This window comes from Cucurbita moschata, unplaced genomic scaffold, assembly GCF_002738365.1.
Source record: "Cucurbita moschata cultivar Rifu unplaced genomic scaffold, Cmos_1.0 Cmo_Scf00013, whole genome shotgun sequence".
NCBI classification, from domain to species: Eukaryota; Viridiplantae; Streptophyta; class Magnoliopsida; order Cucurbitales; family Cucurbitaceae; genus Cucurbita; species Cucurbita moschata.
Window position 1 is genome coordinate 5,171,304 of NW_019268529.1, and position 25,442 is coordinate 5,196,745.

General features: G+C 37.7%; 5 protein-coding genes across 6 annotated transcripts; 2 read left to right on the forward strand and 3 right to left on the reverse strand.

The window, feature by feature from the left end:
• Positions 1 to 747: 747 nt before the first annotated feature.
• On the reverse strand, positions 748 to 4,710 carry LOC111451124 (probable receptor-like protein kinase At2g42960). The gene is made up of 7 exons (XM_023091410.1): positions 3,967 to 4,710; positions 3,053 to 3,774; positions 2,860 to 2,964; positions 2,665 to 2,787; positions 2,272 to 2,572; positions 1,857 to 2,066; positions 748 to 1,111 (listed from the first exon to the last, which is right to left on the reverse strand). Exons 2-7 carry the CDS (start codon positions 3,706 to 3,708, stop codon positions 1,001 to 1,003), a joined length of 1,506 nt encoding a protein of 501 aa, XP_022947178.1. The 5' UTR covers positions 3,709 to 3,774; positions 3,967 to 4,710; the 3' UTR covers positions 748 to 1,000.
• A 655-nt stretch (positions 4,711 to 5,365) lies between these two features.
• LOC111451127 (chlorophyll a-b binding protein of LHCII type 1-like) lies at positions 5,366 to 6,380 on the reverse strand. The gene has a single exon (XM_023091412.1). It carries the CDS (start codon positions 6,294 to 6,296, stop codon positions 5,487 to 5,489), a length of 810 nt encoding a protein of 269 aa, XP_022947180.1. The 5' UTR covers positions 6,297 to 6,380; the 3' UTR covers positions 5,366 to 5,486.
• Positions 6,381 to 6,715: 335 nt separating this feature from the next.
• On the reverse strand, positions 6,716 to 13,958 carry LOC111451126. The gene is made up of 13 exons (XM_023091411.1): positions 13,590 to 13,958; positions 12,716 to 12,766; positions 11,821 to 11,854; positions 11,268 to 11,354; positions 11,134 to 11,185; positions 10,672 to 10,855; positions 10,444 to 10,539; positions 9,695 to 9,755; positions 9,517 to 9,581; positions 9,350 to 9,424; positions 9,164 to 9,239; positions 8,209 to 8,372; positions 6,716 to 7,234 (listed from the first exon to the last, which is right to left on the reverse strand). The coding sequence occupies exons 1-13, from the start codon at positions 13,701 to 13,703 to the stop codon at positions 7,211 to 7,213; spliced, it is 1,083 nt and encodes a 360-aa protein (XP_022947179.1). The 5' UTR covers positions 13,704 to 13,958; the 3' UTR covers positions 6,716 to 7,210.
• A 1,711-nt stretch (positions 13,959 to 15,669) lies between these two features.
• LOC111451297 (conserved oligomeric Golgi complex subunit 5) lies at positions 15,670 to 20,584 on the forward strand. Of its 2 annotated transcripts, XR_002711956.1 has the most exons (4): positions 15,670 to 16,846; positions 17,824 to 18,297; positions 18,876 to 19,949; positions 20,297 to 20,584. XR_002711956.1 is itself a non-coding variant. In XM_023091670.1 (3 exons), exons 1-3 carry the CDS (start codon positions 15,722 to 15,724, stop codon positions 19,809 to 19,811), a joined length of 2,535 nt encoding a protein of 844 aa, XP_022947438.1. In that variant the 5' UTR covers positions 15,670 to 15,721; the 3' UTR covers positions 19,812 to 20,194. The 2 variants fall into 2 exon arrangements, 1 of the variants encoding a protein (XP_022947438.1); XM_023091670.1 differs by lacking the exon at positions 20,297 to 20,584 and having other exon boundaries at positions 18,876 to 20,194.
• Positions 20,585 to 22,290: 1,706 nt separating this feature from the next.
• Positions 22,291 to 23,698, forward strand: LOC111451502 (probable BOI-related E3 ubiquitin-protein ligase 3). The gene is made up of 2 exons (XM_023091953.1): positions 22,291 to 22,873; positions 23,018 to 23,698. Exons 1-2 carry the CDS (start codon positions 22,517 to 22,519, stop codon positions 23,645 to 23,647), a joined length of 987 nt encoding a protein of 328 aa, XP_022947721.1. The 5' UTR covers positions 22,291 to 22,516; the 3' UTR covers positions 23,648 to 23,698.
• Positions 23,699 to 25,442: the final 1,744 nt, after the last annotated feature.

Consider the following 25,442-nt stretch of genomic DNA (forward strand, 5'->3'; position numbering starts at 1 on the left):
TTTTTTTTCTCGGGCCATTTTAGGTAATTTTTTAAAGGGCTTTATAGGTGACTGTTTTCATTTTGCAAATGCATAAATTCCAAACATTCCATTAAAGAATAAATCTTCAATTCCTTAACCTTAAAAATAACAAACAAACAAACGACTACAATCAATTCAAAAGAAACGGCAACATCTTATTTTAGTACAAAAATTACCAACATTTTAAGTATAATTATAGAAGTAATAAAACATTACAAATTTGTTGATTAAATTTATTAAATTGGAATGAAAAAGTCAACGTTTGGTCGGTGGCTTATTTGTCAAGATTTCAATTTCTTTTTTCCAACACATTTCTGATATTTTTCTCTTGGGATTTTAAAATCCTAAAAAATAAATAATAAGAATTAGTATTATTATTATTATGGGCATTAATTAATTTCCCCAACAATAAATTCTGAAAATTGGGTACTAATCAATCCAACAACCTCCCATTCCATTCCATCATTTTCCATCATCATTTTGTTTGGTACTACAAATTCACATTATTTCTTCTTCTTTTCTACTTTTTCCTCCTCGACTCGTACGTACCAATAAAGACGTGTATGCCTTAAAGTGGAGATCGACCCTAGGAAGACGGGAAGTAACGAATGATATTCAAAGCATTCAAAAAGAAAAGTGAATACGAGTGAGTCGAGTCGAGTAGAGTTGGTCGTGAGTGAATGAAAGAGATGCCGACAAAGGAGAAAGAAAGAAAACAAAAAAAGAGAGGAGGAAATTAGAATGATGTAAATTAAAGACAAGACAGGTGGGCCATGTCAGGTGGTCCTTCAGACAAGTCTGTACAATCTCTCTCTCTCTCTCTCAAACCCTTTTGTCTGTGTGAGCAAACACCAGAAGCTCGATCGACCACCATCAATTCAGATCTCTCTAGAAAAAAAAAACAGCTTTCTTTTTGTTGACATGAACATGGAGAGCATGGGAGGTGCAATCATTTCCCATGCTCATGCGTTTCTCACTTCTATCCTCCATGGCTTGTCTCTGATGCCCCACCCATCTGATCACAACCTGATATTTCGTTCAACGGCTCGATCTCCAAGCTTATCGATCGGCTTTTTCGGTTTCTTCTATCCTGCAAAGTTGTATGTAAACATAAACTTTCCAATCATTTCTTTGAACAATCGTGGTTAGTCCATTCCTAAAAGATATTGTCCTCTTTCGTTTTTCCCTCAAAGTTTTTAAAACATGTATGCTAGGGAGAGGTTTCCACGCCCTTATAAACCATGCTTCTTTCCCCTCTCCAATCAAGGTAGAATCTCACCACCAACCCTTCGGAGCCACCTCAGAGCCAATGTCCTCACTGGCACTTGTTCCTCTCTCCAATCAATGTGGACATACTCAGATGATATAGTAACATGACAATGCATTCTTGTAAACTCAAATGACTCGGGTTTCCTAGCCGAACCCGCATAGTTAAAGTGTTTTGGCTAGTAATTAAGAATGTTTGATGAGTTAGCTGCCAACACAGCCATGCCAAAGCAGGACCACCTTCTACATGCATCTAACAGGTAGCAGCAGAAGTGTCCAAAAACTTGGTCACAATAGACTTAAATGCAGGTTTCACAAGAATTTAATAGCCATTGTCCTATAATATTCTCCGGGTTAGGTAACTGCAAACTCCTCACATGGTGAAGCCAGAGAAACTCGAATCAATATTGTTACCTAATGCATACCTATATTGGAACCATGTTCTTTTAAAGAAAATCATCATTGTAGAGCTAACCATGTATTATCAGTGAAACGCTTGAAATGTAGACAAACGAGAATGGACGATAATCGATCATGCAGTCACGAAAACAAGATACTGATTTTGGTACCTCGTGAAGTGGAAATTCATCGGCTTCCAGCATCCTTACAACTTGACTCATCTTGGGTCTCTTGATTGATTCGGGATCGATACACCGAAGTGCAACGAGAAGGGCACGTTTCAATGCTCGAGTAGTAGGCTTTACGTCAAGATTCATGTCCACAACTTCCTCTGCTCTCCTTGTTGCTACCATCATCTTTAGCCACTCAACAAGATTAACCTGACAAAAGCATTCAAATATGACCATCAAGTCAGGATATGGGAGGACACAAATGGACAATTGTGAGATCCCTCGAAGTTTTTAAAACGTGTCTGTTAGGGAGCGGTTTCCACACCCTTATAAAGAACGTTGCATTCCCCTCTCCAACCAAATGTGAGAGGGATCTCACAATAACTATGGTACAAAATGGTCTAATAATGGATACCTCATTAGAAGGACGGGCATAATCCACCGGGTCTCTCCCTGTAATTGCTTCCAGCAAGAGAACGCCGAAGCTATAAATGTCACTCTTTTCGTTCAACAAACCGGTATTTGCATATTCAGGTGCCACGTACCCAAATGTTCCCATAACTCTAGTTGTAATATGACTCTCCCCAGAGTCCAAGAGTTTGGCCAATCCGAAATCGGAAACTTTGGCATTGAACTCATCATCGATCAAAATGTTGCTTGATTTTATATCTCTATGAACAACTTTTGGCTCGATTGCTTCGTGTAAATACGCAAGCCTGCACGAAGTAAACATATTTGCATCTCAGATAAACAAGTCTCTAAGCTAAAGGTCGACTATATTACTCCGTCCTTATGTTCAAAGACTTACGCCTTCGCAGTGCCAAGAAGCACCTTCATACGAGCCTCCCACGTAAGCGTGCCGTGTTGGCTCATGGCTCCATGTAGCCACTGTTCTAGATTGCCATTGTTCACATATTCATAGACTAGCATCCTACATAAAGAAAACAGGTAAAGCCAATTTGTTTATGGAGACTAAAGTAGTTGATGAGTTCTTTAGTCCTACCTATGAACGCCTTCTATGCAATAACCGAGCAATCGAACGAGATTCTTATGTCGAACATGGCCAATAGCCTCCACTTCGACTCGAAATTCTTTCTCTGCCTGACCCCTAAATGCATTTCAAATCATAAAACAAGCATTCCAAAAGCATTATATTAGAATAGAACATAATGGATCTTTGAACAATAAATCCTTACAGATTATTGAGAAGCTTTTTCACGGCAACTTCAGTGTCATTGATGAGTCTGCCTTTATATACAACCCCATATCCTCCCTCTCCAAGAATATTTTCGGACGAAAAACGATTCGTTGCAAGCTGTAGATCCCTGAGAGTGAACCAGTGACCCCATCCAAGATGTGAAACTTCTGGCAAGCCTACGAGAGGCGACGGTGGCACAATTCCTCCGTACGATCTAGCTTTTCCAGAGCTTCCTTCTTCCCCTGATTGTGAATTGCCTGCTTTTTCGTGTCGATAATTCGAACTGCCTTGGCTGTTATTATCAGGCTCAGTTGATTTTGTCACAGCCATAACTTCAGAGTTTTCATCATTCCTTTTGATATCAACCGAAAGAAGTCGATTTTCGGGGTGGTCATTGGGAGTTTGAGTTTGAGTTTGAGTTTGAGCCCCAACCTGGTCTATCCTGATATCTTTTGAAAAATTAGGTATCTGGGACATGGGGAATTTATCCATGGATCGTTTAGATTTTTTTCTAAACAAGATCCAAATAGATAATAAGCCAAGAATCAAAACTATGAATGCACCAATACAAATACAGATCAAAACCCACAACGACAACCCCCAAAATGAAGTCCTCTTGGATAAATGATCATTCAATGAATTCCCAGACGCCATATCTGATTCACCCAACACTGAATTTCAAGTTCAACCTCAAGTTCTTATCAAATTTCACAAACCCATCTGGAAATTCAGGCAGGAAATAAGTCAGCACTTGTAAACAACAAGAACCAGCAGTTGATTGATAGGAACAAACAATGAAGGAATGTTCTCCATAACAAAAACAAGTAAACCCACAATTTGTCGATCCAAAACAAGAAGACAAAACAATGTAATTGGAGAAATAGAGAAGGATTTGAAGAACAAGGGATTTACCTGATGAAGCAATCGAAGATAGACCCAGATTTCGGCGTTCCTCCAGGAACCCAGAAAGGGAAAGAAAGCAAAGCGTGGATAGCCAATAGAGCCCCAAAAGGCATGGGGGAAATGCCAAAATGTTGGTCTGAAATAACTCAAACCCAACAAATCCAGAGCCCCCAGAGAGACATGGTAGAAAAAGGAGCAATAAAGAAGCAGGGATAGTGGGCCAATGGGAAATTGTGAGAATGATAAAATAGAAGATGGAAGAGGAGAAGGGCACACACAGACAAAAATCTAATCCCTAGAGAGAGAAAGAGATTGAATAAGATAACTGGAGAGGATATAAAGGGTGAAAATGGTTGGTGGGTATTGTAAAGGAAGCTTGGTTTGCAATGGAGGAAAGCACAGAGAGTAAAAGCAAACAGTAAAGGAAGCGAACCCAGAAGAAGAAGAGCTCCCAAAACAGCGTTATAAGAGATGATCCTGGTGGTTAATGGCATTAATTCCACAAGTGGGCCGTAATCATTTGGAGCAAAAGGAAAAGGGCATAGCCAAGAAAACGGTGAAACTAAAAGATCAAAAGAAACGCAGCCCAAATTAAATTATAAAGGAAAGCCGCCGACGTGAGAATCGGAATGGATTCAAGCTTTGTTCTTATTTCTTCTTCTTGATATCACGTGTCGTTTCTATCTGACTGCAGCATGCTCATTAATGGACTAAGACCTTCACCACTCTCCTCCCTCGACCTTTTTCTTCCTTGCATTATATAAAAAAAAAAATATTTGAATTTAAATGTTTATATTAAAGAATGAGAAATTTTGAGTTGGGAATGGGTTGAATTAGGTGTATAAGAGATTGGGATAATTTGGTTTGATTTCATGATCCTTCAATTTTTTTTCTTGTTTTTAAAAATATTTTAGGTGGACTCAACATTTGAAATTACATTGAAGAAAGTGATTTAATTTGGGTTTAAATTTGGGTGAAATGCATATAGCAACCAATTTCCTTTAATTCTACTTAATGTCCATATTTGAAAAAACAGCTTCATCTTTTCTTTTTCATCCCAAGCAAAATTAATGTACAAACTCCTCCTCCTCCATATATATATACATATATATATATATATTGAAGTCCAATGATATTACCTAAAGAAACGAATTTATTATCCTAACATTTTTTCAGTTAAATAACATTTTTGGGTATTGTAATTAGTTGGAAGATTTAATTTATTTTTATTGTTTTAAAATTTCCGACCTTGGAATTTTAGAAGTTTTAATTTGATTATTTGATTTAGTTGGAATGCATAAATTAAAATGAATTTTTTAGGGTAAACTTAAAAAAAAAAAAAAAAAAACATATCCAACTAGTTATTACCGTCCAATAATTTATTTGATTTGAACTCTAAACTAAAAGGATTAAGCAAAGCAAACAGAAGATTAAACGAAAAGCTTGATAATTCCATAACATGAAACATCCAAATATTTAGAACACATTAGGAAGTAGAAGCTAAATAGGAGGAGGAGGAGGAGTGATGATCACTTTCCAGGTACAAAGTTAGTGGCAAAAGCCCAAGCGTTGTTGTTAACAGGGTCGGCCAAATGGTCAGCCAAGTTCTCCAAAGGTCCTTTCCCTGTCACAATTGCCTGCACAAAGAATCCAAACATCGAAAACATTGCCAATCTTCCATTCTTCAGCTCCTTCACTTTGAGCTCCGCGAAGGCCTCTGGGTCGTCAGCGAGCCCCAATGGGTCGAAGCTGCCCCCTGGGTAAATTGGGTCCGTGATCTCACCCAGCGGCCCACCTGCAATTCTGTACCCCTCCACGGCTCCCATCAGCACAACCTGGCAAGCCCAGATCGCCAGAATGCTCTGCGCGTGAACCAAGCTCGGGTTCCCCAAATAGTCGAGCCCACCCTCGCTGAAGATCTGAGACCCGGCTTTGAACCACACGGCCTCGCCGAATTTCACGCCGTTGCGAGACAGAAGCTCCGGGAAGACGCAGCCAAGAGCTCCAAGCATGGCCCACCTCGAGTGGATCACTTCCAGCTCACGGTTTTTGGCGAAGGTCTCTGGGTCAGCAGAGAGGCCAGCAGTGTCCCAGCCGTAGTCGCCGGGGAACTCGCCGGTGAGATAGGAAGGGGGCTCGCCGGAGAATGGGCCCAAGTACTTGACACGATCAGGGCCGTACCATGGGCTACCGGAGGAGACGGGCTTGGGCCTGCCAGCGGTTTTCCTCATGGTGACACGGCTCTCGCCGAGGAGGTTGGAGGCAGCGGCGGGGGATAATTTCACGGCTTGGCCGGCGAGAGATGGGGAGGACAAAGCCATTGATGAAGCTGCTGCCATTTTCGCTGTTGCTGTTGTTTTCTGTTTGAGTTGAGTGAAGATGAAGAATTTAGTTAAGGGTTTGATTTGTTTTATAGAAGTAGAAGAGAACAGGTCCTCATCCTGATGAGATCTCTATCTATTTTCTCATTGGCGAAAACGAAACTGGAAGATTTTTTTGGCGATGGAGAAGTGGGACAGGACACACCTTTGCAACTGGCAGCCTCTCATCCACAAATGCCTTGGTAGGAGCTTTCTACTTCCATCTCCATATTTTGCTGCTTCACTGTCTCAGCCAATGACACAACTCCACGTCCTCTTTATCTTCGATATCATGGGACTTCCGATGATAAGGATAAGAAAAGGAGAATGCTTTATGGATTTGCCCTTCCTCATTGGTGGTAAGGTAAATCTAATAGATCCTCAAAAGAGGGGGCATATAAAAATCTTTCAAGGAGAGATTTTGCATTGAAAAACAGAAATTGATAGTTAGTTTCTGTATGTAGGCTACGCCTTATCAAACTCAACCAACGTAATGTATGTTCCCATCAGAACTAGGGTGGTACATAATATGGGTAATTTTACAACATAATCTGCAAAACTTCAAGCTTCTAGGGAAGCAAAAATTGTACAACAATTTTCCCCTCAAAGAGAACGACCAATCCTTGGCTACTATGTGCAGAGGGGCGGGGAAAAGAAGAGGAGAACGGAAAGAAGCATATAGAACCTCCATGTATGTGCGGCTGCAGGTTTGATTACCTCTCACATGTGATGTCAGTCATCAACTTTTGTTGAAATATACAGAGCAGGTGTCAAAGCATCGTCAAACTCTCAACATTCATCTTCCCGTATGTTAGATTTTGTATCTCTGGTCATGATTTATTTCATGTAAACATGAGCAGCCTTAATCGGTGGCGTGTCCTCCGAGTCTTTCATTATATGGGACTTGCTCTGGACACCTGCAAAGAAATGAGAAGAATTAAAAGAAGATGGAACAGTAATAATTTTACAGATGCTATTACTCTTTTGTTCAATCATTGCCCCACTCAATAGAATTTAATCAATCATCTTTTCTGTTGTAAAGGTGGAGAACTAGACCAACAATTCCCCTACTTAATCATCAATTGAATCTTGTTCGAGGCCAAGGATTCTATTTTATAGAATCAATCCATTCACAGTTCACATTTCTTCTTTTCCTTACCAATGAATATGTCTCTTTACTGGTATGACTTAGATGTCATATTTCTCTTAACCAATGAATCACTTCACTTATCAATGGTGTCAACGAAAAAGGATTAAGCCGTGGGCTGCAGGCCAACTAATGAATGGATGTTTATTAAGTTGATGTAGAACAATGAGATTGAAAGAAACAGAAAAAGAAACTGAAAAAGGTTACCAGACCTCTCCAAGAGCCAAGCTACACCTAGAATAATCTGTCAAGAAAGGTTCTATCCTTGTTCATTCCAAGGATTCAAGTCTGAGAAGGAAAAGGATACTGACCAAAATGAAGTATCCCACAAAATCTATGCTAAAAAGTAACAGTAATCAAGGATCGAAATGGAAGTTAGGAAAAAGAGCTTAGGCTTTTATGAGAAATATCGAAGAAATTGGAGTGGTTAGGATGTCCCTGCATCGGATCACTAGATGATAATTTTTACGGTGCAAAGTCACTTCAGGTTTTGATCCATTCATTAGCTTACATGCTTGTCTTATTCTTTACATTCACAAGTAATAAATCAAGAACAAATCTTGAAAAATATAACGTTGATACTGCCAAAGTGAGATTAGCTCAGTGGTAATTATCAAATATTCTTTCTTTTGGGATTGAAATCCTCATACTCCCCATTTTAAACTCAAACAAAATAATAATAATAATAATAATAATAAAATAATAAAATAAATGTTGATACTTCAGATGGTGATAGGAAGAAACCTGATTCTTTGAACGAGTTACAGCAGTCCAACCCTGAGGATTTACATCTGCTGCCCCATGGCTTATAAAAGCAATTGCCCTTGATTCTTCTTGTCTTTGAATTTTTTTAGGAGGTGGCAACTCTCTCATAGTCCACACTAAAAAGGCCGATGGAATCAAAGAACCTAACAAGCAAACATGTTTGAACACAATAAACAAAAGCTCACTAGTAAATGGAAAATGGCATGAATTCATTTTCTCTGGGATGTCTAAATCCACCATTTAAAGTATAGTTCAGGAAATTACAACTAGAACACATTCATGATCATCAAAGACTTATAATCCTATATTTTAAATAGGAACTATAAATGATGCTCGTTAGACAGTTCAGCCCACTTATTGATAACAATAGGAAGGAGCAAAGATGCCCCATATATCTAACCTCTTGGACTAATTTACCAATTACAAAGTATCTGAAATTTATGAGAAACATAAGGATTGAGAAAAGGTGAGTGAGCTCTTGACATTTGAAGAAACAAAAGGCAAAAATGTTATACTAATCTCCTCATCATAAACAACCAAACTACTATTAGTGACTAAGTGACCACAAATAAATTACATGAGCTACAAAGCCACCAGAGGTGAGTAAACTTCTTTCTGTTGCGTAGTTGCTTGTTCAAGCAATAGATCGAATGTAGCCATCATATCAGGTTCATAGAAACAGGGAACTCTACTAACACAATGTCAATAACATTATTAAGATAATGCACCCTGAATTTCAATTACACGTAAACTCTCTTAGCAAGTGGCGCATGAAAAGGTTTTTAATAGCTTAAAAAACTTCGGAGGACAATACAAAATTTCAAAGAGGATATAAAATTTCTGCCAAAATTAACCTAGAAGGCAACGAGGGTCGACTATCTGACACTCAAATAGTTTAGAACCCAGATTCATAAAAGAAATAAAAAAGACTTACCCATGCAGAAGTACAATGTCAAAAGGACTAGTGCTTTTACTCCATTTATTCTCTTGACGCGCCAATTATAGGAAAGCTATCATAAGTGATAGAGAAGTTAGAAACTTAAAAGGAATATACATACATGAAATCATTGACAACCAGTGAGGTTCATACACTCTTACACACAGAGAGTCTACGACTTACAGGAATATCTGTAAGAAGATCCACCAAAGCACTTGATGTAAAACACACAACGCATACAACTGCTAGACCACCAACCTGCATGTAATAGAATTATTCCAGAATCATGAGATTTCTTAGATTTCAGAAAAAAAATCCCAGATTGTATTCCAGAATAATGAGTCAAATACCTTCTTCATCTCTGAAGAAGCTTCCTCAGAACGTACTTTTTTCAGTCTGTAAAATAACATGAAACCTGAAAATATTTCAGGAGAGGAAATCAGAGCAGGATCAGTATGCCAAGAATATAATCTCAAACAATGTGAAATTCTAAGAAGAAAACCAAAACTATCAGGAGAAAATACTCACCATAGAAGCCTAGGGCTCCTCCTGATAGAAGAACTGTAACAGCAATGAAATATTCATACACCTGAACATAAGCAAGATGTTGCATAAATAGCAATTGGGACTTAATTAAATTATATAAACGCATAATAACTTCAGGATAAGATACCTGCAGGAAAGAAATATGAAACTGAAAGTTTAGTATAATATTAACAAATACTAAGAAATCAAAGCACTATTTACAGTTTTCACACACCACAAGGAATATGGCCGTAGCCTGAAATTAAGAGCATTACATCTGAGCTGATATTTGTTCATTCCGCCTACAAGCAAAGGGCTTTCTGTCCAATTCTTTAAGAGCTGTAGCTCTCGATAAAAGCCCCCCAAATTATAACAAGTACGAACTTTATCCAAGGAAAGAAATGGTGGTAATCTTGAACTCACAAATTCTGGTAAGTTCATGTTTAGTTTTTCCCTTTACTTAGATCACAAGATAATGCAGTTTATGTCCAATTGTGATGGGGAATCATTAATAAAGAATCACTATGAACCCTAATTTTTTCCTTATCAGGTGGAATATGCTTTGACTACATTATTTACTCCTGCCTTACAGATTTTTTTTTTTTTTTTTTTTACACTAAATTTATTTAACTACCATGTCTTTCTTTCCGGATACTCTGCTGTACAGCAGTTCTGTATATGTAACACTAACAACTCAATTTTATACAATGTGAACATGACAACCAGATTAGAAAGTGAATAGTAATTCATACCTTGGCAACAGCTGTAGAATCAATAGGATTTTTTCCTTCCCCAATCCAGATCAGAATGGAAACTGCGACCATGAGGAAAAATACCAGCATGACAACCTGAAGGAGGGGGATAGGTGATATAAGATTACAAATTAATGTTCACAGATAATAATAGGAAAAAATAAATATCAAACAAGAAAATAGTACATGAAAAAAATAAATGATAATAATTAATTGTTCCACATTTACCACGATTACAAGTTTTTGCCTACTTCCAAGATGAATTGCAGGAAATCCACAACATCTTCGATAGCCATCTACACTTGATGAACCAGGTTTGTTTTTCGAATTTTCCAACAAGGCCTGTCGAGTGTTATTTTCTTCATCTTCATCCTCGTCGTCGTCGTCGTTTGCTTGATGGCCAAGGTCAACCCTATGATATCATATTCAATAAAGCATACATATCCCATAAAAATTACACAGCATTGTGAATGAAATAAAATTTTACAAGAAAATGCACTCTATTGCAACTGCATTAATATCCAACTTTGGCCGTTAGCATAATATTTTAAAATCTACAAGCACCAATAGAAAAGGGCTTAAAATTTAAGCCTAAACATGGAGCATAACCAATGTAATACAAGAAAGGGATACGTATATATACAAATTCAAGAATAAAAGCTTCTACACTAGAAACTGATGGAAACTTACCAGAAAGAAAGAAGTAGGAGAAAGGCTGCAAGAAACAGTATTTTAGGGAAGGCTGCAAGAACAATTCCACTCAAATTATTAGTATATCCAACATATATGGAGCACATAAAATCAAAACACTGTTAATAGCATACCCATGAGGACAAATCCAAACACATGAGACCAGCAGTGGCAGTGGTCAAAAATAGCAACAAGTGCAAATATGAAATAGAACATATAGCCTGCAAATTAAGGATCAAGTTCCATAAATTAAAATGATGATGTTCAGAAGTTAATGTGAGGCCCTGATAACCAGAGCATCCAGAAAAGGAAACAAAATAAACTAGGAACAATGTGGTACAAATTTAAAGACTTGTTGCCAGTCTGCTAATTACAGATATGCATTCATACAAGTGCACAAAAAGAGTTAGACTACTGTCTTTTTAGAGTAAATAGCCTATAAAGCTACTAAAGCAGTTTAAATCAATACCTGAAACAGTTCAACTACAACAGAGACTTTGGATTCACCAAACTCACATAGGCCAAAATTCTTATCATTTTCAATACGATGCTCTAAAATCAATTTCAAAATGGACCAGATTGATTCAAAAGCAATATCAAACATAAATTTGATCCCATGAACTGGGATACATGGGTAGCATTTTTATTATAAAGGATAACTGGTCATCTTATCTAGTAAGCAATTACCCAAGTTAGATGAGCATATCATCAGATGGAGTACCTGCAAGTTGTATTCAAAGGAAAGATTACTATCACATAGTGGGAATATTATCAACAAATTAAAACAAAGTTGGCAAATGTTGAACACTTAGAAAGGAAATGTAATCTGCTATCAGATATATAGAAAAGAGAGAGTAAAAACCACCCTGCAGGAAGATTATATAGGTTTCACATGCACTTTTATGATACCATATACATTAAACTAGACAAGTAATAACGGAAAGGAATACTTTGGTCTCAGAAGCTGAGATGAACTTTAAATTCACAACAATAAAAGAAAATGAGATTGTTTTCTTTGTACAAGGATAAACAGCTCCATACAAATAAAGACAAACAAAAAAAATACTGATGCAGTAGAATCGGAGCATAAACATACAAAGCATCAGAATAGGTTTACACAAAAGAACTGTGATGTCGTCAACCATCACATGAGAGCTGTTTAGCAGACAAGGCTAGACTTGAGCATTATGACTCAATGTAATTAGAGCTGCTTTATGCAAATTTAGTTAAAAATGGAATAGGAAGAGTGGTTACAAGTTTGTATGGGAACTTATTTGAGATCAGAGAGATTCTAGATATGGCTTCCTCTTGGAGTGCCCTTTCAAAGGAATTTTCTTGTTTGGTGAGAATATGGAGTGCTTGAAGCCTACATTGCAGTTAAACTTAGAGGGAACTTTCACATCTCATGCACTACGTGCGTAGAACTGAAGGAGCTATGGCATATTTATACTTCAAAAGATATTGGTTCATTGAAACTTTTGAGAACAAATCTTATCGATAGTTTCAAAAAGATATATAACATTAAATCCTTCTAATATAACATTCAAGGAGAACTAAACGCGCACAAAAGACTATGACTCACTTTTTGACGTGTCCATCGGTCCTGTTGACTCCGCATGTGAATTCTGATGAGCTGGAATAAAAACCAGACTAGTCAACGGATAACAAAAGGCACTAAATGAACACACAGCCATCACAAAAACAGTAGCACACAAGTCAATATGCAGAGGTATGCTGAAGTGTCCAACTTGGTATGCAGTGATGCCTCTCATAGTGACAATTCCCAGTCCTCTCAATCGTAAGATTGCATGCACAATATATCACAAACATAAGCATCACAAACTTAAAAACGCAAATAGGCATCGTCAGGTCAAATCACGCAAGTAACCAAGTCTAGGAACCTCTACGTGCAGGAAAAGAAAATCCTAAGTTGTAGGATGTAAATTAAATCTACGGAGAAACCAACTTTAAAGTGCAAATTGAAAAGGTGTCCAACATTACTAACAGTCTCTCGAACTCGTACGTAAAAGAAATGAACAAAAAATCGTATATCCGTTCGGCAATGTCCCTCACAATCCATTTTACAACAGACGAAGAGTCTCCTTCGTTCCAAAAAGATTCCGGACCCAAACGAATGCTCTTAGTCCGCCTTCCAAAAGTGCGTCAATGCGTTTCTAAGCACCAGTATAATCAATTAAACCAAATGCCCAACCTAGTTAAAGCTTATTTACAAGAAAATGGAGTTCGATTACCAGTATTTCCAAAAAGGATGAATTAATTTCAAATCATTCACAACCAGAACACAAATACAAGCACAAAAACATGGCACAGTGATCGACGAAGAAAACGAGGAGAGGAGAACGAATTCCTCAGACGACCAGAAACAATCCTAATATCGTAATATCCAAATAGCAATAGAAATCCCCCAAACGGTTTCCATTTCGAAGAGAGCTGACCTGTGAGAAGGCGACGAAAGCAAGAAGGCCATTGAAGGAAGCCATGGCTACATTGAGAGCGAGAAGGTCAACGGGAACGTAAGCGGTGTTGGCGGCAAGTAATTCCAGCACCATCTTGAACGGAAAAAACGAAGTTGCTGTTTCAGATCGTGTGGAAAGAAGAGAAAGCGATTGACGACGATGGTGATGGCGGAGGGGCGTGTTGCATCGGCGGGAAGCAGAGGGAACAATCTGAGCGTACGGGTAGATAAGAGAAGAAGAGAAGTGAACAAAAAAAAAAAAAAAAAAAAAAGAAGCAGAAGGAGAGAAAGGATGTGTCGCTGATTTGCTTTTCTGCAAGTCTTGTCGCTGGCGACGGTGCGTTTGTGGGCGTCTTCCCATTTTTAATAATGGGTAAATAAAATAAACCGCCACGTGAAAATCAGATCAATCAAATTTCACATCATTATCAATTTATTTAAATTCACTTCCTTCAAATAAAAAATAAATAAATAATTTTGTTAACGTGAATTATTGTCTTTTTTTTTTTTTTTTTTAATGTTTGCTATAATTATTTTTTCGGTTATTTATCTTTTTAAATAAAAACTCACAAATATAATGTTTTTAAATAAATAAATAATATTTTATTTTACAAAAAAACAAAATGTTTTTAACTCCATTCAAATATTTTATAATTGAGTTGAATTTATTATTTAATTAAGATCGTTTGAGTCAATAAAATTTACAATTTCCAAATGTCGGAACTTGAGCCAATACATACCATGAACCCTCTTATAATTATCTTCTATTTCCGCTTTCACATCATTTGCAGTTAGTTTTATGTCCTCGTAATTATTTTATAGTTTTAGAAATAATTGTCTAATTTTATTTTACGGCTTCTAACATTTAAAATAACTATTATTAAAGTTTTAAGAATTAAAATAGATATTTTAAAATTTTTAAAACTAAAATAAAAGAAATGAGGTAAATTAACCATATAAGTACTACCCAATCGATTTGATATTATCTTATTATTTTAAAATGTTTTTAAATATTTTCTGTATTTTAAATGCTTCTAACTGTTTCCAAAAGTATTTGGAATATTTTTAGTACCGTTTTTTAATGAAAAATACTTTAAAAAAAAAATCATTTACTTTCAAATATATTCTTAATCTTAACTATTACGTAACTAAATACTGCTTTAAGAATGTATTAAAAAAGTGAAGCTATAAGGTCAACATTCACATTTTTTTCATGGCATACTTAGATAATTATCATACGTGAAATTAATTAAATACCCCTATCAAAAAAAGTCCACTCTTCTATTGTTACTCAATCTCTATATAAAACAATTATTAATAAAAAGCATATCATAAAAAAATAAATATTACTTTGGAAAATTTCAACCTCTAAAATATATATATATATATATATTTTTGTAGATAATATCAACTATCGGTTATCATTGTACTTGTCTACTTTAATCTTTATAGCTAAATTACAGTAATTTTATATTATTTTACTAAACACTGATTTGCTCAATTGAAATGAACGAGGCATTGGGCATTGAGGATTTGTGCATATGTAAAATAGTAACTATTGGTATCAACCCTTTTCACATAATCCATATAAAAGTAGCTGCTTCAGCTTTAGCCACTCAATTTTTGTCGGGCGATTTTTATTCTTAGCATGATATCAAAGAATTTCATTGTCATTATTCAAACAAGCACGAGTTTGATACAGTGGCTCATTCTCTTTGTAACTAACAATTTTATCTTTAAAAGACAAATGAGGAGGCTTGTTGGTTAATTTAATTTATCTTTTAAATTAAATGTTTTTAGTTTTGGTTCATTTTTATCTCTATGCTATTAATACGTCCATTTTAGCTATTTACTTTAAAAAACATTTAATTTAAAAAAATCAAAAGGTCCCAAATAGATGGTCGAGTTGAGTACCCATGTTGAAGATTAATATGAAGTATTTTTTTAAAAGTTCTAATTTGTTTAAAAATAAATATTAATTATAAATATATACAAATAATAAGACAGTAAGGTTAAGAAATATTTTTATTTATTTATTATTTATTATGCTCTAAATTGAAGAAAACGAGAAAAGCCACTTCCGTCTGACGACTGAAAATTCGCCCCACCGATATGGCGTCTCCAGCCGCAGCGCCACCGTCACCCTTCCAGTCTCAGAGATCTCCCCTTTCTTCCTCTCAGGCCGCCGCCGCCGCCTCACCTATTCATCGTCTTTCTACCTTCACTTCCCCTCATCCCACCAACACTACCACTGCCACATCTCCCTTGGATTCCTTTGCTTCCGATCCTGTTTTCTCTGCCTTCCTCTCTCCTTCATTCTCCTCCAGTTCCTTCTCCTCTGCCGCTCTCTCATCCGGTTCCCCGGCCTCCACTGCTGAGAAGCTTCAAAAGGCCATCCGTCTCCTCGAATCGCAGCTCCGGAGTGAGGTTCTCTCTCGTCACAATGACCTGCTCTCTCAACTCTCCTCTCTAAAGCACGCTGAGAATGCCCTCTCCACTATTCGATCCGGTGTTTCCTCCCTCCAATCCTCCGTTCGCCGTGTCCGATCCGAGCTATCTGAACCCAGAAATGTCGTTTCTACCAAGACCGTTCAGTTCTCCAATCTTCACGAAACTACCGAGCTTCTCCAGCATACGATCCGTGCCCTTCGTTTGTCGAAGAAGCTTCGCGACCTTGCTTCTGCCTCTGCTGATGAGCCTGAGAAGCTGGATCTTGCTAAGGCCGCTCAGCTGCACTGCGAGATCTTGAGCCTTTGCAATGAGTATGACCTTGCGGGCATTGACGTTGTCGACGAAGAATTGAAATGGGTTAATGAAATTGGGGATAAATTGAGAAGTGAGGCTATGAAGGTTTTGGAGAGGGGAATGGAGGGTCTGAATCAAGCTGAGGTGGGGACTGGCTTGCAGGTATTTTACAATCTTGGTGAATTGAAGGCGACAATTGAGCAATTGATGATCAAGTATAAGGGTATGGGTGTGAAGAGCATAAATGTGGCATTGGATATGAAGTCGATTTCGGGAACGGCTGGAAGTGGATATGGACCGGGAGGAATTAGGGGAAGTGGGACGCCACAGATTGGTGGAGGTGCCAAGGCAAGGGAGGCGCTCTGGCAGAGATTGGGAACTTGTTTGGATCAGTTGCATTCGATTGTTATAGCCGTTTGGCATTTACAGAGGGTCTTATCGAAGAAACGTGACCCCTTTACTCATGTTTTGCTGCTTGACGATGTTATTCAGGCAAGTGGTATTCAAAATCTGTTCTGTTATGTAGTTAATCAAGACTCTTTTCATATCTGACTTGCGACTGATAAGCCTAAGATATGCTTTGCTGCTTAACGTTTTGGTGGATTGATATCTGTCTCTAATTGACAAATTTCGTGTATAAAATAGAGAAGCTTGAGGCATTTGAATCCAATGATCACCTGGTGACATTGGTTGAATATAGTCAAGGAGTAAAAACAGAGAAACTGGACACATTTGAATTTAGTGACCACCCGGTGACATTGGTTGAATATAGTCCAGGTGTGAAAGATATAGTAAAGGGTCTGTTAAATTCTCAAGCTGGTGAACTTTCCTGTGGTTAAATTTAACTATAATATAGCATTTACTGTTAAAATTTGATAAAATGACTGAGTCGTTAATTGATCATCTTGAGAATTCTTCTTCTAGCTGAGAGTTGGAAAGAAGATCAGGACAGGTTTCCGTCTCAAAATTTTTCCGGGCTTAATTAAAGACTTACCCAAGTTGTCATCATTTCCTTTCCACCCCTCATTTGATACTTCTTTTCTTTGAGAAACATCTTGGTTATTACCACTGTAACTAGTTTTTTTTGGGAGGGATCTGTCTTCCCCTAAACCCTTAGGCTATTCTCGTTTTCTGAGCTACCATGAGCATGTTTCTTATTTGAAAAAAAAAAAAAAAAAAAAAAAGTTTAAAAAAAAAAAGAGAGATCAATATGTCTCATGTTGAAAATTTGAGATTTCAGTGCAAATTGTTGTTTGTAGGTCATCGTTTGTGCAATGCAAATTACAGTGCAGATTCTTTTGTTAAAATTTTGTTCTAATATTAAATTCTTTCGCACTTAATGCGAAACAAAATCTTTCTATACTCACACAAGTCCTTCTTCTGCTTAATTTTACTCCCACTTTGTCTAGTTGTCTTAAAACTTTCTCCATTTGGGATTCAGTTTCTTATATTAGTAATGTATTGTTTAGGAAGGTGATTCCATGCTAACAGATCGAGTTTGGGAGGCACTTGTGAAGGCTTTTGCTACCCAAATGAAGTCTGCTTTTACTGCATCAAGCTTTGTGAAAGAAATATTCACTATGGGGTATCCAAAACTGTTCTCAATGATAGAGAATCTTCTTGAAAGAATTTCACGTGATACTGATGTCAAAGGGGTTGTGCCTGCAATAAGTTCAGGTGGAAAAGATCAGATGGTTGCAGCCATTGAAATATTCCAGAACGCATTCCTGGGTTTCTGCTTGAGTCGCTTATCTGATCTTGTTAGCTCTGTATTTCCAGTCTCAAGTCGTGGTAGTGTTCCTTCGAAAGAACAGATCTCAAAAATCATATCACGTATTCAGGAAGAAATTGAATCTGTTCAGATGGATGGACACTTAACTCTACTTGTGCTACGTCAAGTTGGCAAGGCTCTTCTCCTGCTGGCTGAAAGAGCTGAATGTCAGGTAGTTAGTTTCCTTGGTGACATTGGCATACTCTAACTTCTAATATCGAAAGCAAGGGTATATAATCCTAAGTTACATGCCCCTACTGTCCTTTCATGCAAGATTTCACCACTTAGCAATTTGCCAAGTATGCTCCATCTATAAAATACTTCAAGTGACCTGGGAAACATGTGTAGCAGCATGATATTTATTTATAGGACTAGACAAATTTTCTTCCTGGTGCTACCTACTGCTTTACTAGACCACTTATTTGCACTTAATGTAGTTAAAGTTCTTAAACTGTCACTGTTCTCTATGAATCATCGCCTTACATCCTTCAGCAAAAATGAAATGGTCTATTGGTTTTCATAAGAGGGAGAAAGTTCTCGTGTTATGTGATCTGGATGTACTTTGTGTGATATCCGGAGGATGGTGTGATGTCCATGAAAACTAATCAGAGACGGACTTCTAAAAGAGAAGAATTTTTTCTTTTGTAATGATTTTTGTTTAAACTTAAGTTTAGATCAGGAACATTTATGTTTGGATTATATCTTTACACTATGAGTTGACTTGACCATATTATGAAAATTTGATGGCAGATATCTACTGGCCCTGAAGCGCGCCAAGTAAGTGGTCCAGCAACTCCAGCCCAACTTAAGAATTTCACATTATGTCAGCATCTGCAAGAAATTCATTCTCGGGTATCATCTATGATCACTGGGCTACCCATCATTGCTTCTGATGTTCTGTCTCCCGCATTAGGTTCAATATATGGGGTTGCCTGTGATTCCGTGACTTCGTTATTCCAAGCTATGCTTGACAGTCTGGAGTCATGTATATTGCAAATTCATGACCAGAACTTCGGTGCACTGGGTATGAATGCTGCAATAGACAATAATGCATCACCTTACATGGAGGAGCTGCAGAACTACATCCTTCACTTCCGCAGTGAGTTTTTATCAAGGCTGTTGCCTTCATCAAAAAATGCAACCATCTCTGGATTGGAAAACATTTGCACTCAGCTTGTAAGAAGCATGACTTCCAGAGTGTTAATTTTCTTTATCAGGCATGCTTCTCTGGTCAGACCTCTTTCTGAATCAGGAAAGCTACGAATGGCTAGGGACATGGCTGAACTGGAGTTAGCCGTGGGCCAAAATTTGTACCCCGTAGAACAACTCGGTGCACCATATCGAGCACTTCGAGCATTTCGTCCTCTTATATTCCTGGAAACATCTCAACTGGAGGCATCTCCTCTACTCCACGATCTGCCAGCAAGCGTCATACTTCACCATCTATATTCTCGAGGTCCTGAGGAATTGCAGTCACCAATGCAAAGGAACAAACTTACTCCTCAGCAGTATTCATTGTGGTTGGATTCTCAAGGTGAGGATCAAGTTTGGAAAGGTATCAAAGCAACTCTAGATGACTATGCTGCCAAGGTAAGGGCCAGAGGAGACAAGGAATTCACCGCAGTATACCCTCTCATGCTTCAAGTAGGATCATCATTGACAGGGAATTCTCGGGCTACTACATAACGTGCTTCATGCCCACAACTGTATTCTTTTTTTCTTAAAAGTGAGCCTGGACCGTGTTCCAATGTTGAATCCTTGACAATGATGCTGTGGGATAATAGCAGAGATACCGTGCTCAATCAATCACGACAGGAAATTTAGGTACCGAGTCATTTGCTCAATTATTTCATTTGCCTTATACTACATGGAAAGTAGCAAAGATGCCATCTTTGGGTTTCATTTACCAGGTGATAAATGCAGGACCAAATTTATTTTCTATGATAATATCGTTACTCCACTTTGTATGTGCTCAAATACATAATTTCTGTAATAGTCATATCAGCATGGTGTAAACATTTTTGTGGACGATGAGTATGAATTATTGATTTTGATAGGATTTACAGTACGATGGTTGACCCATGAATGATAGTTTCAGGCGTCTGCTAAATGCAAATAATAATAATGCCAATGGGCCACTGCCTTTAATTATTTCCTTTCCCTTATTGTAGTGAGTACTGATGGCATTGCATCTGCGAGAATCTGTGCAATGAAAACAACCGCTCTTCTCTCTCTTCCAGAACTCATCAAAGCCTTTCCTTTCCTAATCAGACTATATCAAGTATGTTGGAAGTTAGTGATATTTGGTTTCAGATTCAATTATTTAAACCTGTTATGCGTTGCGTAGTTTAGGCACCCAATTATGTTGATGTCTAAGGTCTAGGATGCGATTGAAGAACTACTTCTACTTTTCTCTTTTTGAATACAAAGCATATCCTAAGATGATTATTGTAATGTTATGCGTACTGCAACATCTAGTAATCAAAGTGAAGCATGAGTCACGTTCATAGTCACTTGACAGAGACGGTTTCCGTTTCTAACTAAACATCTCTATAATCCTCAAGAATAGAGTAAAATTCTCAATATAACAAAACTTTTACTTCATACCGATCTAAGGGTGTTTATGTACTCTACTCGTACCACTAAACGACAAAACTTTGAGCGAAAGGAGGGATTTGAACCTTCAACTTTGGCCTTTTTCCACCAGATACACCACTTGGCTATTCACATATCACGTCGAGACCATTAGCTACAGGAGAGCATGAGAAAGAAAGAAAGAAAGAAAGGTGTATAGGGTGGTAGTAAATGTGTGGGGAGGGCAGAAGCTGGAGGACATTGATGGTGGGGAGGCCAGGGTGAGCACCAAACAAACAACAGAAATGTACAAAACAGTCCTTGGCCATTAAAAAACTGACACACAAACATAAAATCAAACCCATCTTATAAAAAAATGAATACCCAATACCCATTTGATTGAATGTGAAAAGAAAAGACTCGTCCCCACCACACCACACCACACCACTTATCCTCATTTGCACAATGCAACCCCCAAGCTTAAGCTTTCAAAAACACTACACACATTCAAACCAACCCTTGACGCAAAAACTTTCCACTCTCTTCTTTGTCCAAAAACAACACGAAGGCCAAAGCATTGATTGCAAGGGTGAAAATTAGGCACCCCTTGTCTGCCCTCTTCAGCTTTCTGTTGGGGTACCCTACATCGCATTACTCAAAGCCCCAACCCAAAAGATGAGCGTACGGTCCCTCCCTCTTTTTTCACTTCCTTTTCACTCTTTCCAACACACATAAAATCTCTCATAGCTTTAGAGCCAAAGCAATGTATTATTACTTGTCCTTGCACACAATCATGATTTCTAAGAAGAAAAACAAAGAATGGGGGTTGCTTCACATTTGGGAACCTTATTCATTGAATATGATTCAGAGCTAGCTCAACACATATCCAAACCTTCATCAATGGGATTCCTTCCACAAACAGAGAAAAATTATGTAATCAAGATTACATGCTAATCAAATTTTTTAAATTATTTCTCTACACTTATTTACACCACTTTCAAATTTCAGAAGAGAAAAATAAGTATTTAACGCAAAGTATTAAACTTGGTAATTTATCCTAAATTGAAGAAAATGGACGGCTAGGATTTGGGGATCGCTTGTGAGGCGCGTTTTAATTATGGGGTTAATTAAACCGAGTCAACATAATTAATTAAGAGTTAAAATGGAGTTAATTCATAATTATTGGTGAAAATAAAATAATGGAGAAAGGTTCACACGCAAACTCGGGCGAATTTATTTATTTATTTATTTTATTAAAATAGGAAAAGGTGACAAGTCGGTTACGCCGTACCCGCAAACCCCCCACTTTCCTTACGTGCGTCCACTGGAGCGATACGACACGTGGCAGATACGCACAATGTCAGTCATTTTAATTTAATAACTCCTCGGTTATTATTATTATTATTATTGTTATTTTTTTTTTAATTTTTGGGCCTCGGGAAATTAATATATAAATATCAAAAACCAATCCAATATTCTGCTGGGAAGGGTGCTGAATCTCGGAAATGCCCTCGTATGTTTCTTGAAATTACGGGATTGACCAGATCTCTGTTTGTTTTGCTTTTACCTATAAATACAACGCTCAGATTAGTCCGTTTCGTTTCTCTATCTTTTTAAGGGAATTGTTTTTTTATTTTTTGTTTTGAAGCCTCTACTGATAGAACCTAAAATTTCAAGTTTCCAGAAGAGCAAGTCATTTCGTTTCGATTCGCAGAGATTGAAGGAAAGAACACACGAAGAAGAGAGATCGGTTTCTTTTTTTTTTTGTGTGATTCACTGTTCTGATTATGTGAAATAGGCTTCTTCTGAGAGAGATTATGGGATACGGTGCTCCACTAACAGGTTTCAGTGCTAATGCTGCAGCGGCGGAGACGACTCTGCTTCCGCCGTACAATTATATAGCGATTGATTCGTTTCCTAAGGCTGCGGCGGCGATGACGACGGCGACGGCGTCGACGGCTGCTGGTTTGAAGTCTGATAGCGGTATTACCTATAATCTTCGGATTCCGAGGAAGCGCGCTAGAGATCATTCCACCATTAATCGATTTGCTTCGTATCCTTCGCCGGCTCATTTTCAGAAGAATTGTGGATGCAATCACGATTTTCTTGGCGAAGATATCTCCGACCAATTTCACCAGCAGCAATTCGATCTCGATCGGTTGATATCGCAACATGTACGGTACTAAACGCTCTTTAATTTCTCTCTGTCGACAGAGATTTAATTTATTAATGTGTAAAGAAGTGCTGGTTGATTAATTGGTTTAGAGAAACTTGCGGTTGTTAATTTTATATGTTTCTGTCGTAATTTTGGGAAGCAGATGGAGAAGGTGAGAATGGAAATGGAGGAAAAACGTAAGAGGCAAGCGAGGAGGATTTTGGAGGCGATAGAGTTAGGAATGATGAGGATATTGAGGAGCAAAGAGGAGGAAATCGAGAAGATCGGGAAATTAAATTGGGAACTAGAAGAGCGAGTGAATTCTCTTTGCATGGAGACTCAAATATGGCGCGATGTGGCTCAGACGAACGAAGCCACCGCGAATGCCCTCCGTAGCAACCTGGAACAAGTCCTTTCACAGGTAAGAAACAACGATCACCAAGGCGCAGGATTCGAAGATCCTACCACAACTGCTGCCGTCGCCGTCGACGACGCAGAGTCCTGCTGCGGAAGCAACTACGACGACGACGACGACAGAAAACAAGCCAATCACGGGCGGTGGCGAAACTTGAATGAAGAAGTTGAAGAATCAGAAGAGAGGAACAGAAGAGGGAGGAAGACGAGAAAAGGAAATGAGGACAGATGGTGCAAAAACTGTTGGAAAGAAGAATCGTGCGTGTTGCTATTACCATGCAGGCATCTGTGTTTGTGTACTGTTTGTGGGTCATCTCTTCACACTTGTCCCATCTGCAACTCTACGAATAATGCCAGTGTTCGTGTAATCATGCCTTAGAAATTCAGAGGAATCACCAAATCATATTACAACCCAAATTCTTCTCTTCAATTCTTCGCCCCTTTCATTTTCAATTTAGATCAAGAGTGAATTCCACTTCCGAGTTTCTCTTCCATAAGTTTCATTTTTCTTCAAAAACATCAAACTCTGAACTAAATTATAAAAACAGAATTGGGAGACTAAGGAAGTTCATGCAAGTAATTTTGGATATTTGGGCTTTTGTGCACGTACGGAGGCGATGTGACGTGGGTAGTGGGCGTAATTTAGTTACATGTGGGCGTAAGTTAGTGGAGTAGCGTTGGAAGGGGGTATGTGGGGCCCAGTGACTGTTCCGACAGGTCATGGGTGTAATAAAGGAAGAGAGTAATATTTAAAAAAGGAAAAAGAGGTGGAGGTTTAAAAGCTGACACGTTGGACTCCCGCAAATATCGGTGTGATAGAGCAGTGCTATCCTAATTCTTTTGTTTTCTTTTTACAATTTTATGATTTATTAGTAATTAATTATGGGAATCTAATTCTTTAATAATTTAAAACCAAAATAAAAAGAGATAAAAATTGGCATCCCTCGTTCTTGTTTGGCGTTGTCTTAGAACGCATCCTTGAATTCAACGTTTTTTGGTAAAATAAATTATTAATTAAAAAAAAACAAATTATTAATAAATAAAAAAACAAATTATTAATAAATAAAAAAACAAATTATTAATAAAAAGGGTTTTGGAGATAATCATGATATCCATATATAGTGTGGTGTTAGCATAGGAATCTTCATTATAACACCACAAAAAATTTGCGGGGATAGATTTGTTAGGTTAAACCTCATGATTTCATGGGTCGTCCTTAATGTCTGTCTGTAATGTGAAAATTTGATTTTTGAAGTTGGAAAAGGAATAAGGATAAGCGCGAATAAAGCAGGAGAAACGTGAAGGTTTTATGATATGCAATAAAAACGCGAAACTCCAAAATTGTTGTGGGAAAAAACAAAGGGAGTTAAAGGAAAAAGGGGAAAGGGATAAGAAAAAGTTATGGGTTGGTTGAGGTGTGGTGTTTGGGAGATGTGATGGGTGAATTTGATATTTTATAAGTTTAAAATGGGGGATTTGTGTAAAAAAGAAAGCACCATCTTAGGTTTTAATTGTAATGGAGGGAAAAAAAAGATGAAATGATAAGGAGATGATGTGGACAATGTTGTTTTTCTTTTAGGGGTAGGGATCTTAGGTCTTTATAAGTGGGCCACCACCACCCTTTGTCTCTTTTATATAACTCCCAATTCTTTGATTTTGTCCCTTATTTATACGCTTCTAGGTTGGGACTAGATAAGAGTTGACTTGGATTAGCTCGAGGGTGAGCTCAAATGGGTTTTAGCTATACCTCCCGTAGCTCTACACGCGTTGTCCTTACTAATCCATTAGTTGACCTTAGCTCCCACTGTCTTGTATTTTAGTATGTCTGTAATAGCAGCACGACTTGACTATTAAAGTTGCTAGGAACCTACCCTACGCTAACCTCCTTCATAAATAGAGGAAAAAAGAAAAAAGCTATGTACTAGGTATTCTATATCATTTCTACTTTTGCTAAGTTGAATTTAAACCTTTGTTTCATCGGTATGCATCGTCATAAGTTGAGGCCCACCATATTTTGTGCAACCAATACTTTACCTCTTTATTAACTCCCAAATTGCTCTGTTTTGTTGGATACATAGATGAAGTGAAGGCTAAGCAATTCCAATGAAACTTTGACACGTGGCTTCACTTAGATATTATGTCTTTAATAAAAAAAAAAAAAAAAAAAAAAAAAA

What these genes read in the sequence shown, in the direction of transcription:
- LOC111451124 (XM_023091410.1), bottom strand. Translation starts at nt 3,708, where the DNA reads ATGGCGTCTGGGAATTCATTGAATGATCATTTATCCAAGAGGACTTCA. An exon ending in TGCATAGAAGGCGTTCATAG is followed by an intron (nt 2,788 to 2,859) that starts GTAGGACTAAAG and finishes TTCTTTATGTAG; the next exon opens with GATGCTAGTCTATGAATATG. An exon ending in CTTCTTGGCACTGCGAAGGC is followed by an intron (nt 2,573 to 2,664) that starts GTAAGTCTTTGA and finishes TACTTCGTGCAG; the next exon opens with GCTTGCGTATTTACACGAAG.
- LOC111451127 (XM_023091412.1), bottom strand. Translation starts at nt 6,296, where the DNA reads ATGGCAGCAGCTTCATCAATGGCTTTGTCCTCCCCATCTCTCGCCGGC.
- LOC111451126 (XM_023091411.1), bottom strand. Translation starts at nt 13,703, where the DNA reads ATGGTGCTGGAATTACTTGCCGCCAACACCGCTTACGTTCCCGTTGAC. An exon ending in CTTTCGTCGCCTTCTCACAG is followed by an intron (nt 12,767 to 13,589) that starts GTCAGCTCTCTT and finishes TTTTTATTCCAG; the next exon opens with CTCATCAGAATTCACATGCG. An exon ending in GACATTGTACTTCTGCATGG is followed by an intron (nt 8,373 to 9,163) that starts GTAAGTCTTTTT and finishes TTTGCTTGTTAG; the next exon opens with GTTCTTTGATTCCATCGGCC.
- LOC111451297 (XM_023091670.1), top strand. Translation starts at nt 15,722, where the DNA reads ATGGCGTCTCCAGCCGCAGCGCCACCGTCACCCTTCCAGTCTCAGAGA. An exon ending in TGCTTGACGATGTTATTCAG is followed by an intron (nt 16,847 to 17,823) that starts GCAAGTGGTATT and finishes TGTATTGTTTAG; the next exon opens with GAAGGTGATTCCATGCTAAC. An exon ending in CTGAAAGAGCTGAATGTCAG is followed by an intron (nt 18,298 to 18,875) that starts GTAGTTAGTTTC and finishes ATTTGATGGCAG; the next exon opens with ATATCTACTGGCCCTGAAGC.
- LOC111451502 (XM_023091953.1), top strand. Translation starts at nt 22,517, where the DNA reads ATGGGATACGGTGCTCCACTAACAGGTTTCAGTGCTAATGCTGCAGCG. An exon ending in ATCGGTTGATATCGCAACAT is followed by an intron (nt 22,874 to 23,017) that starts GTACGGTACTAA and finishes TTTGGGAAGCAG; the next exon opens with ATGGAGAAGGTGAGAATGGA.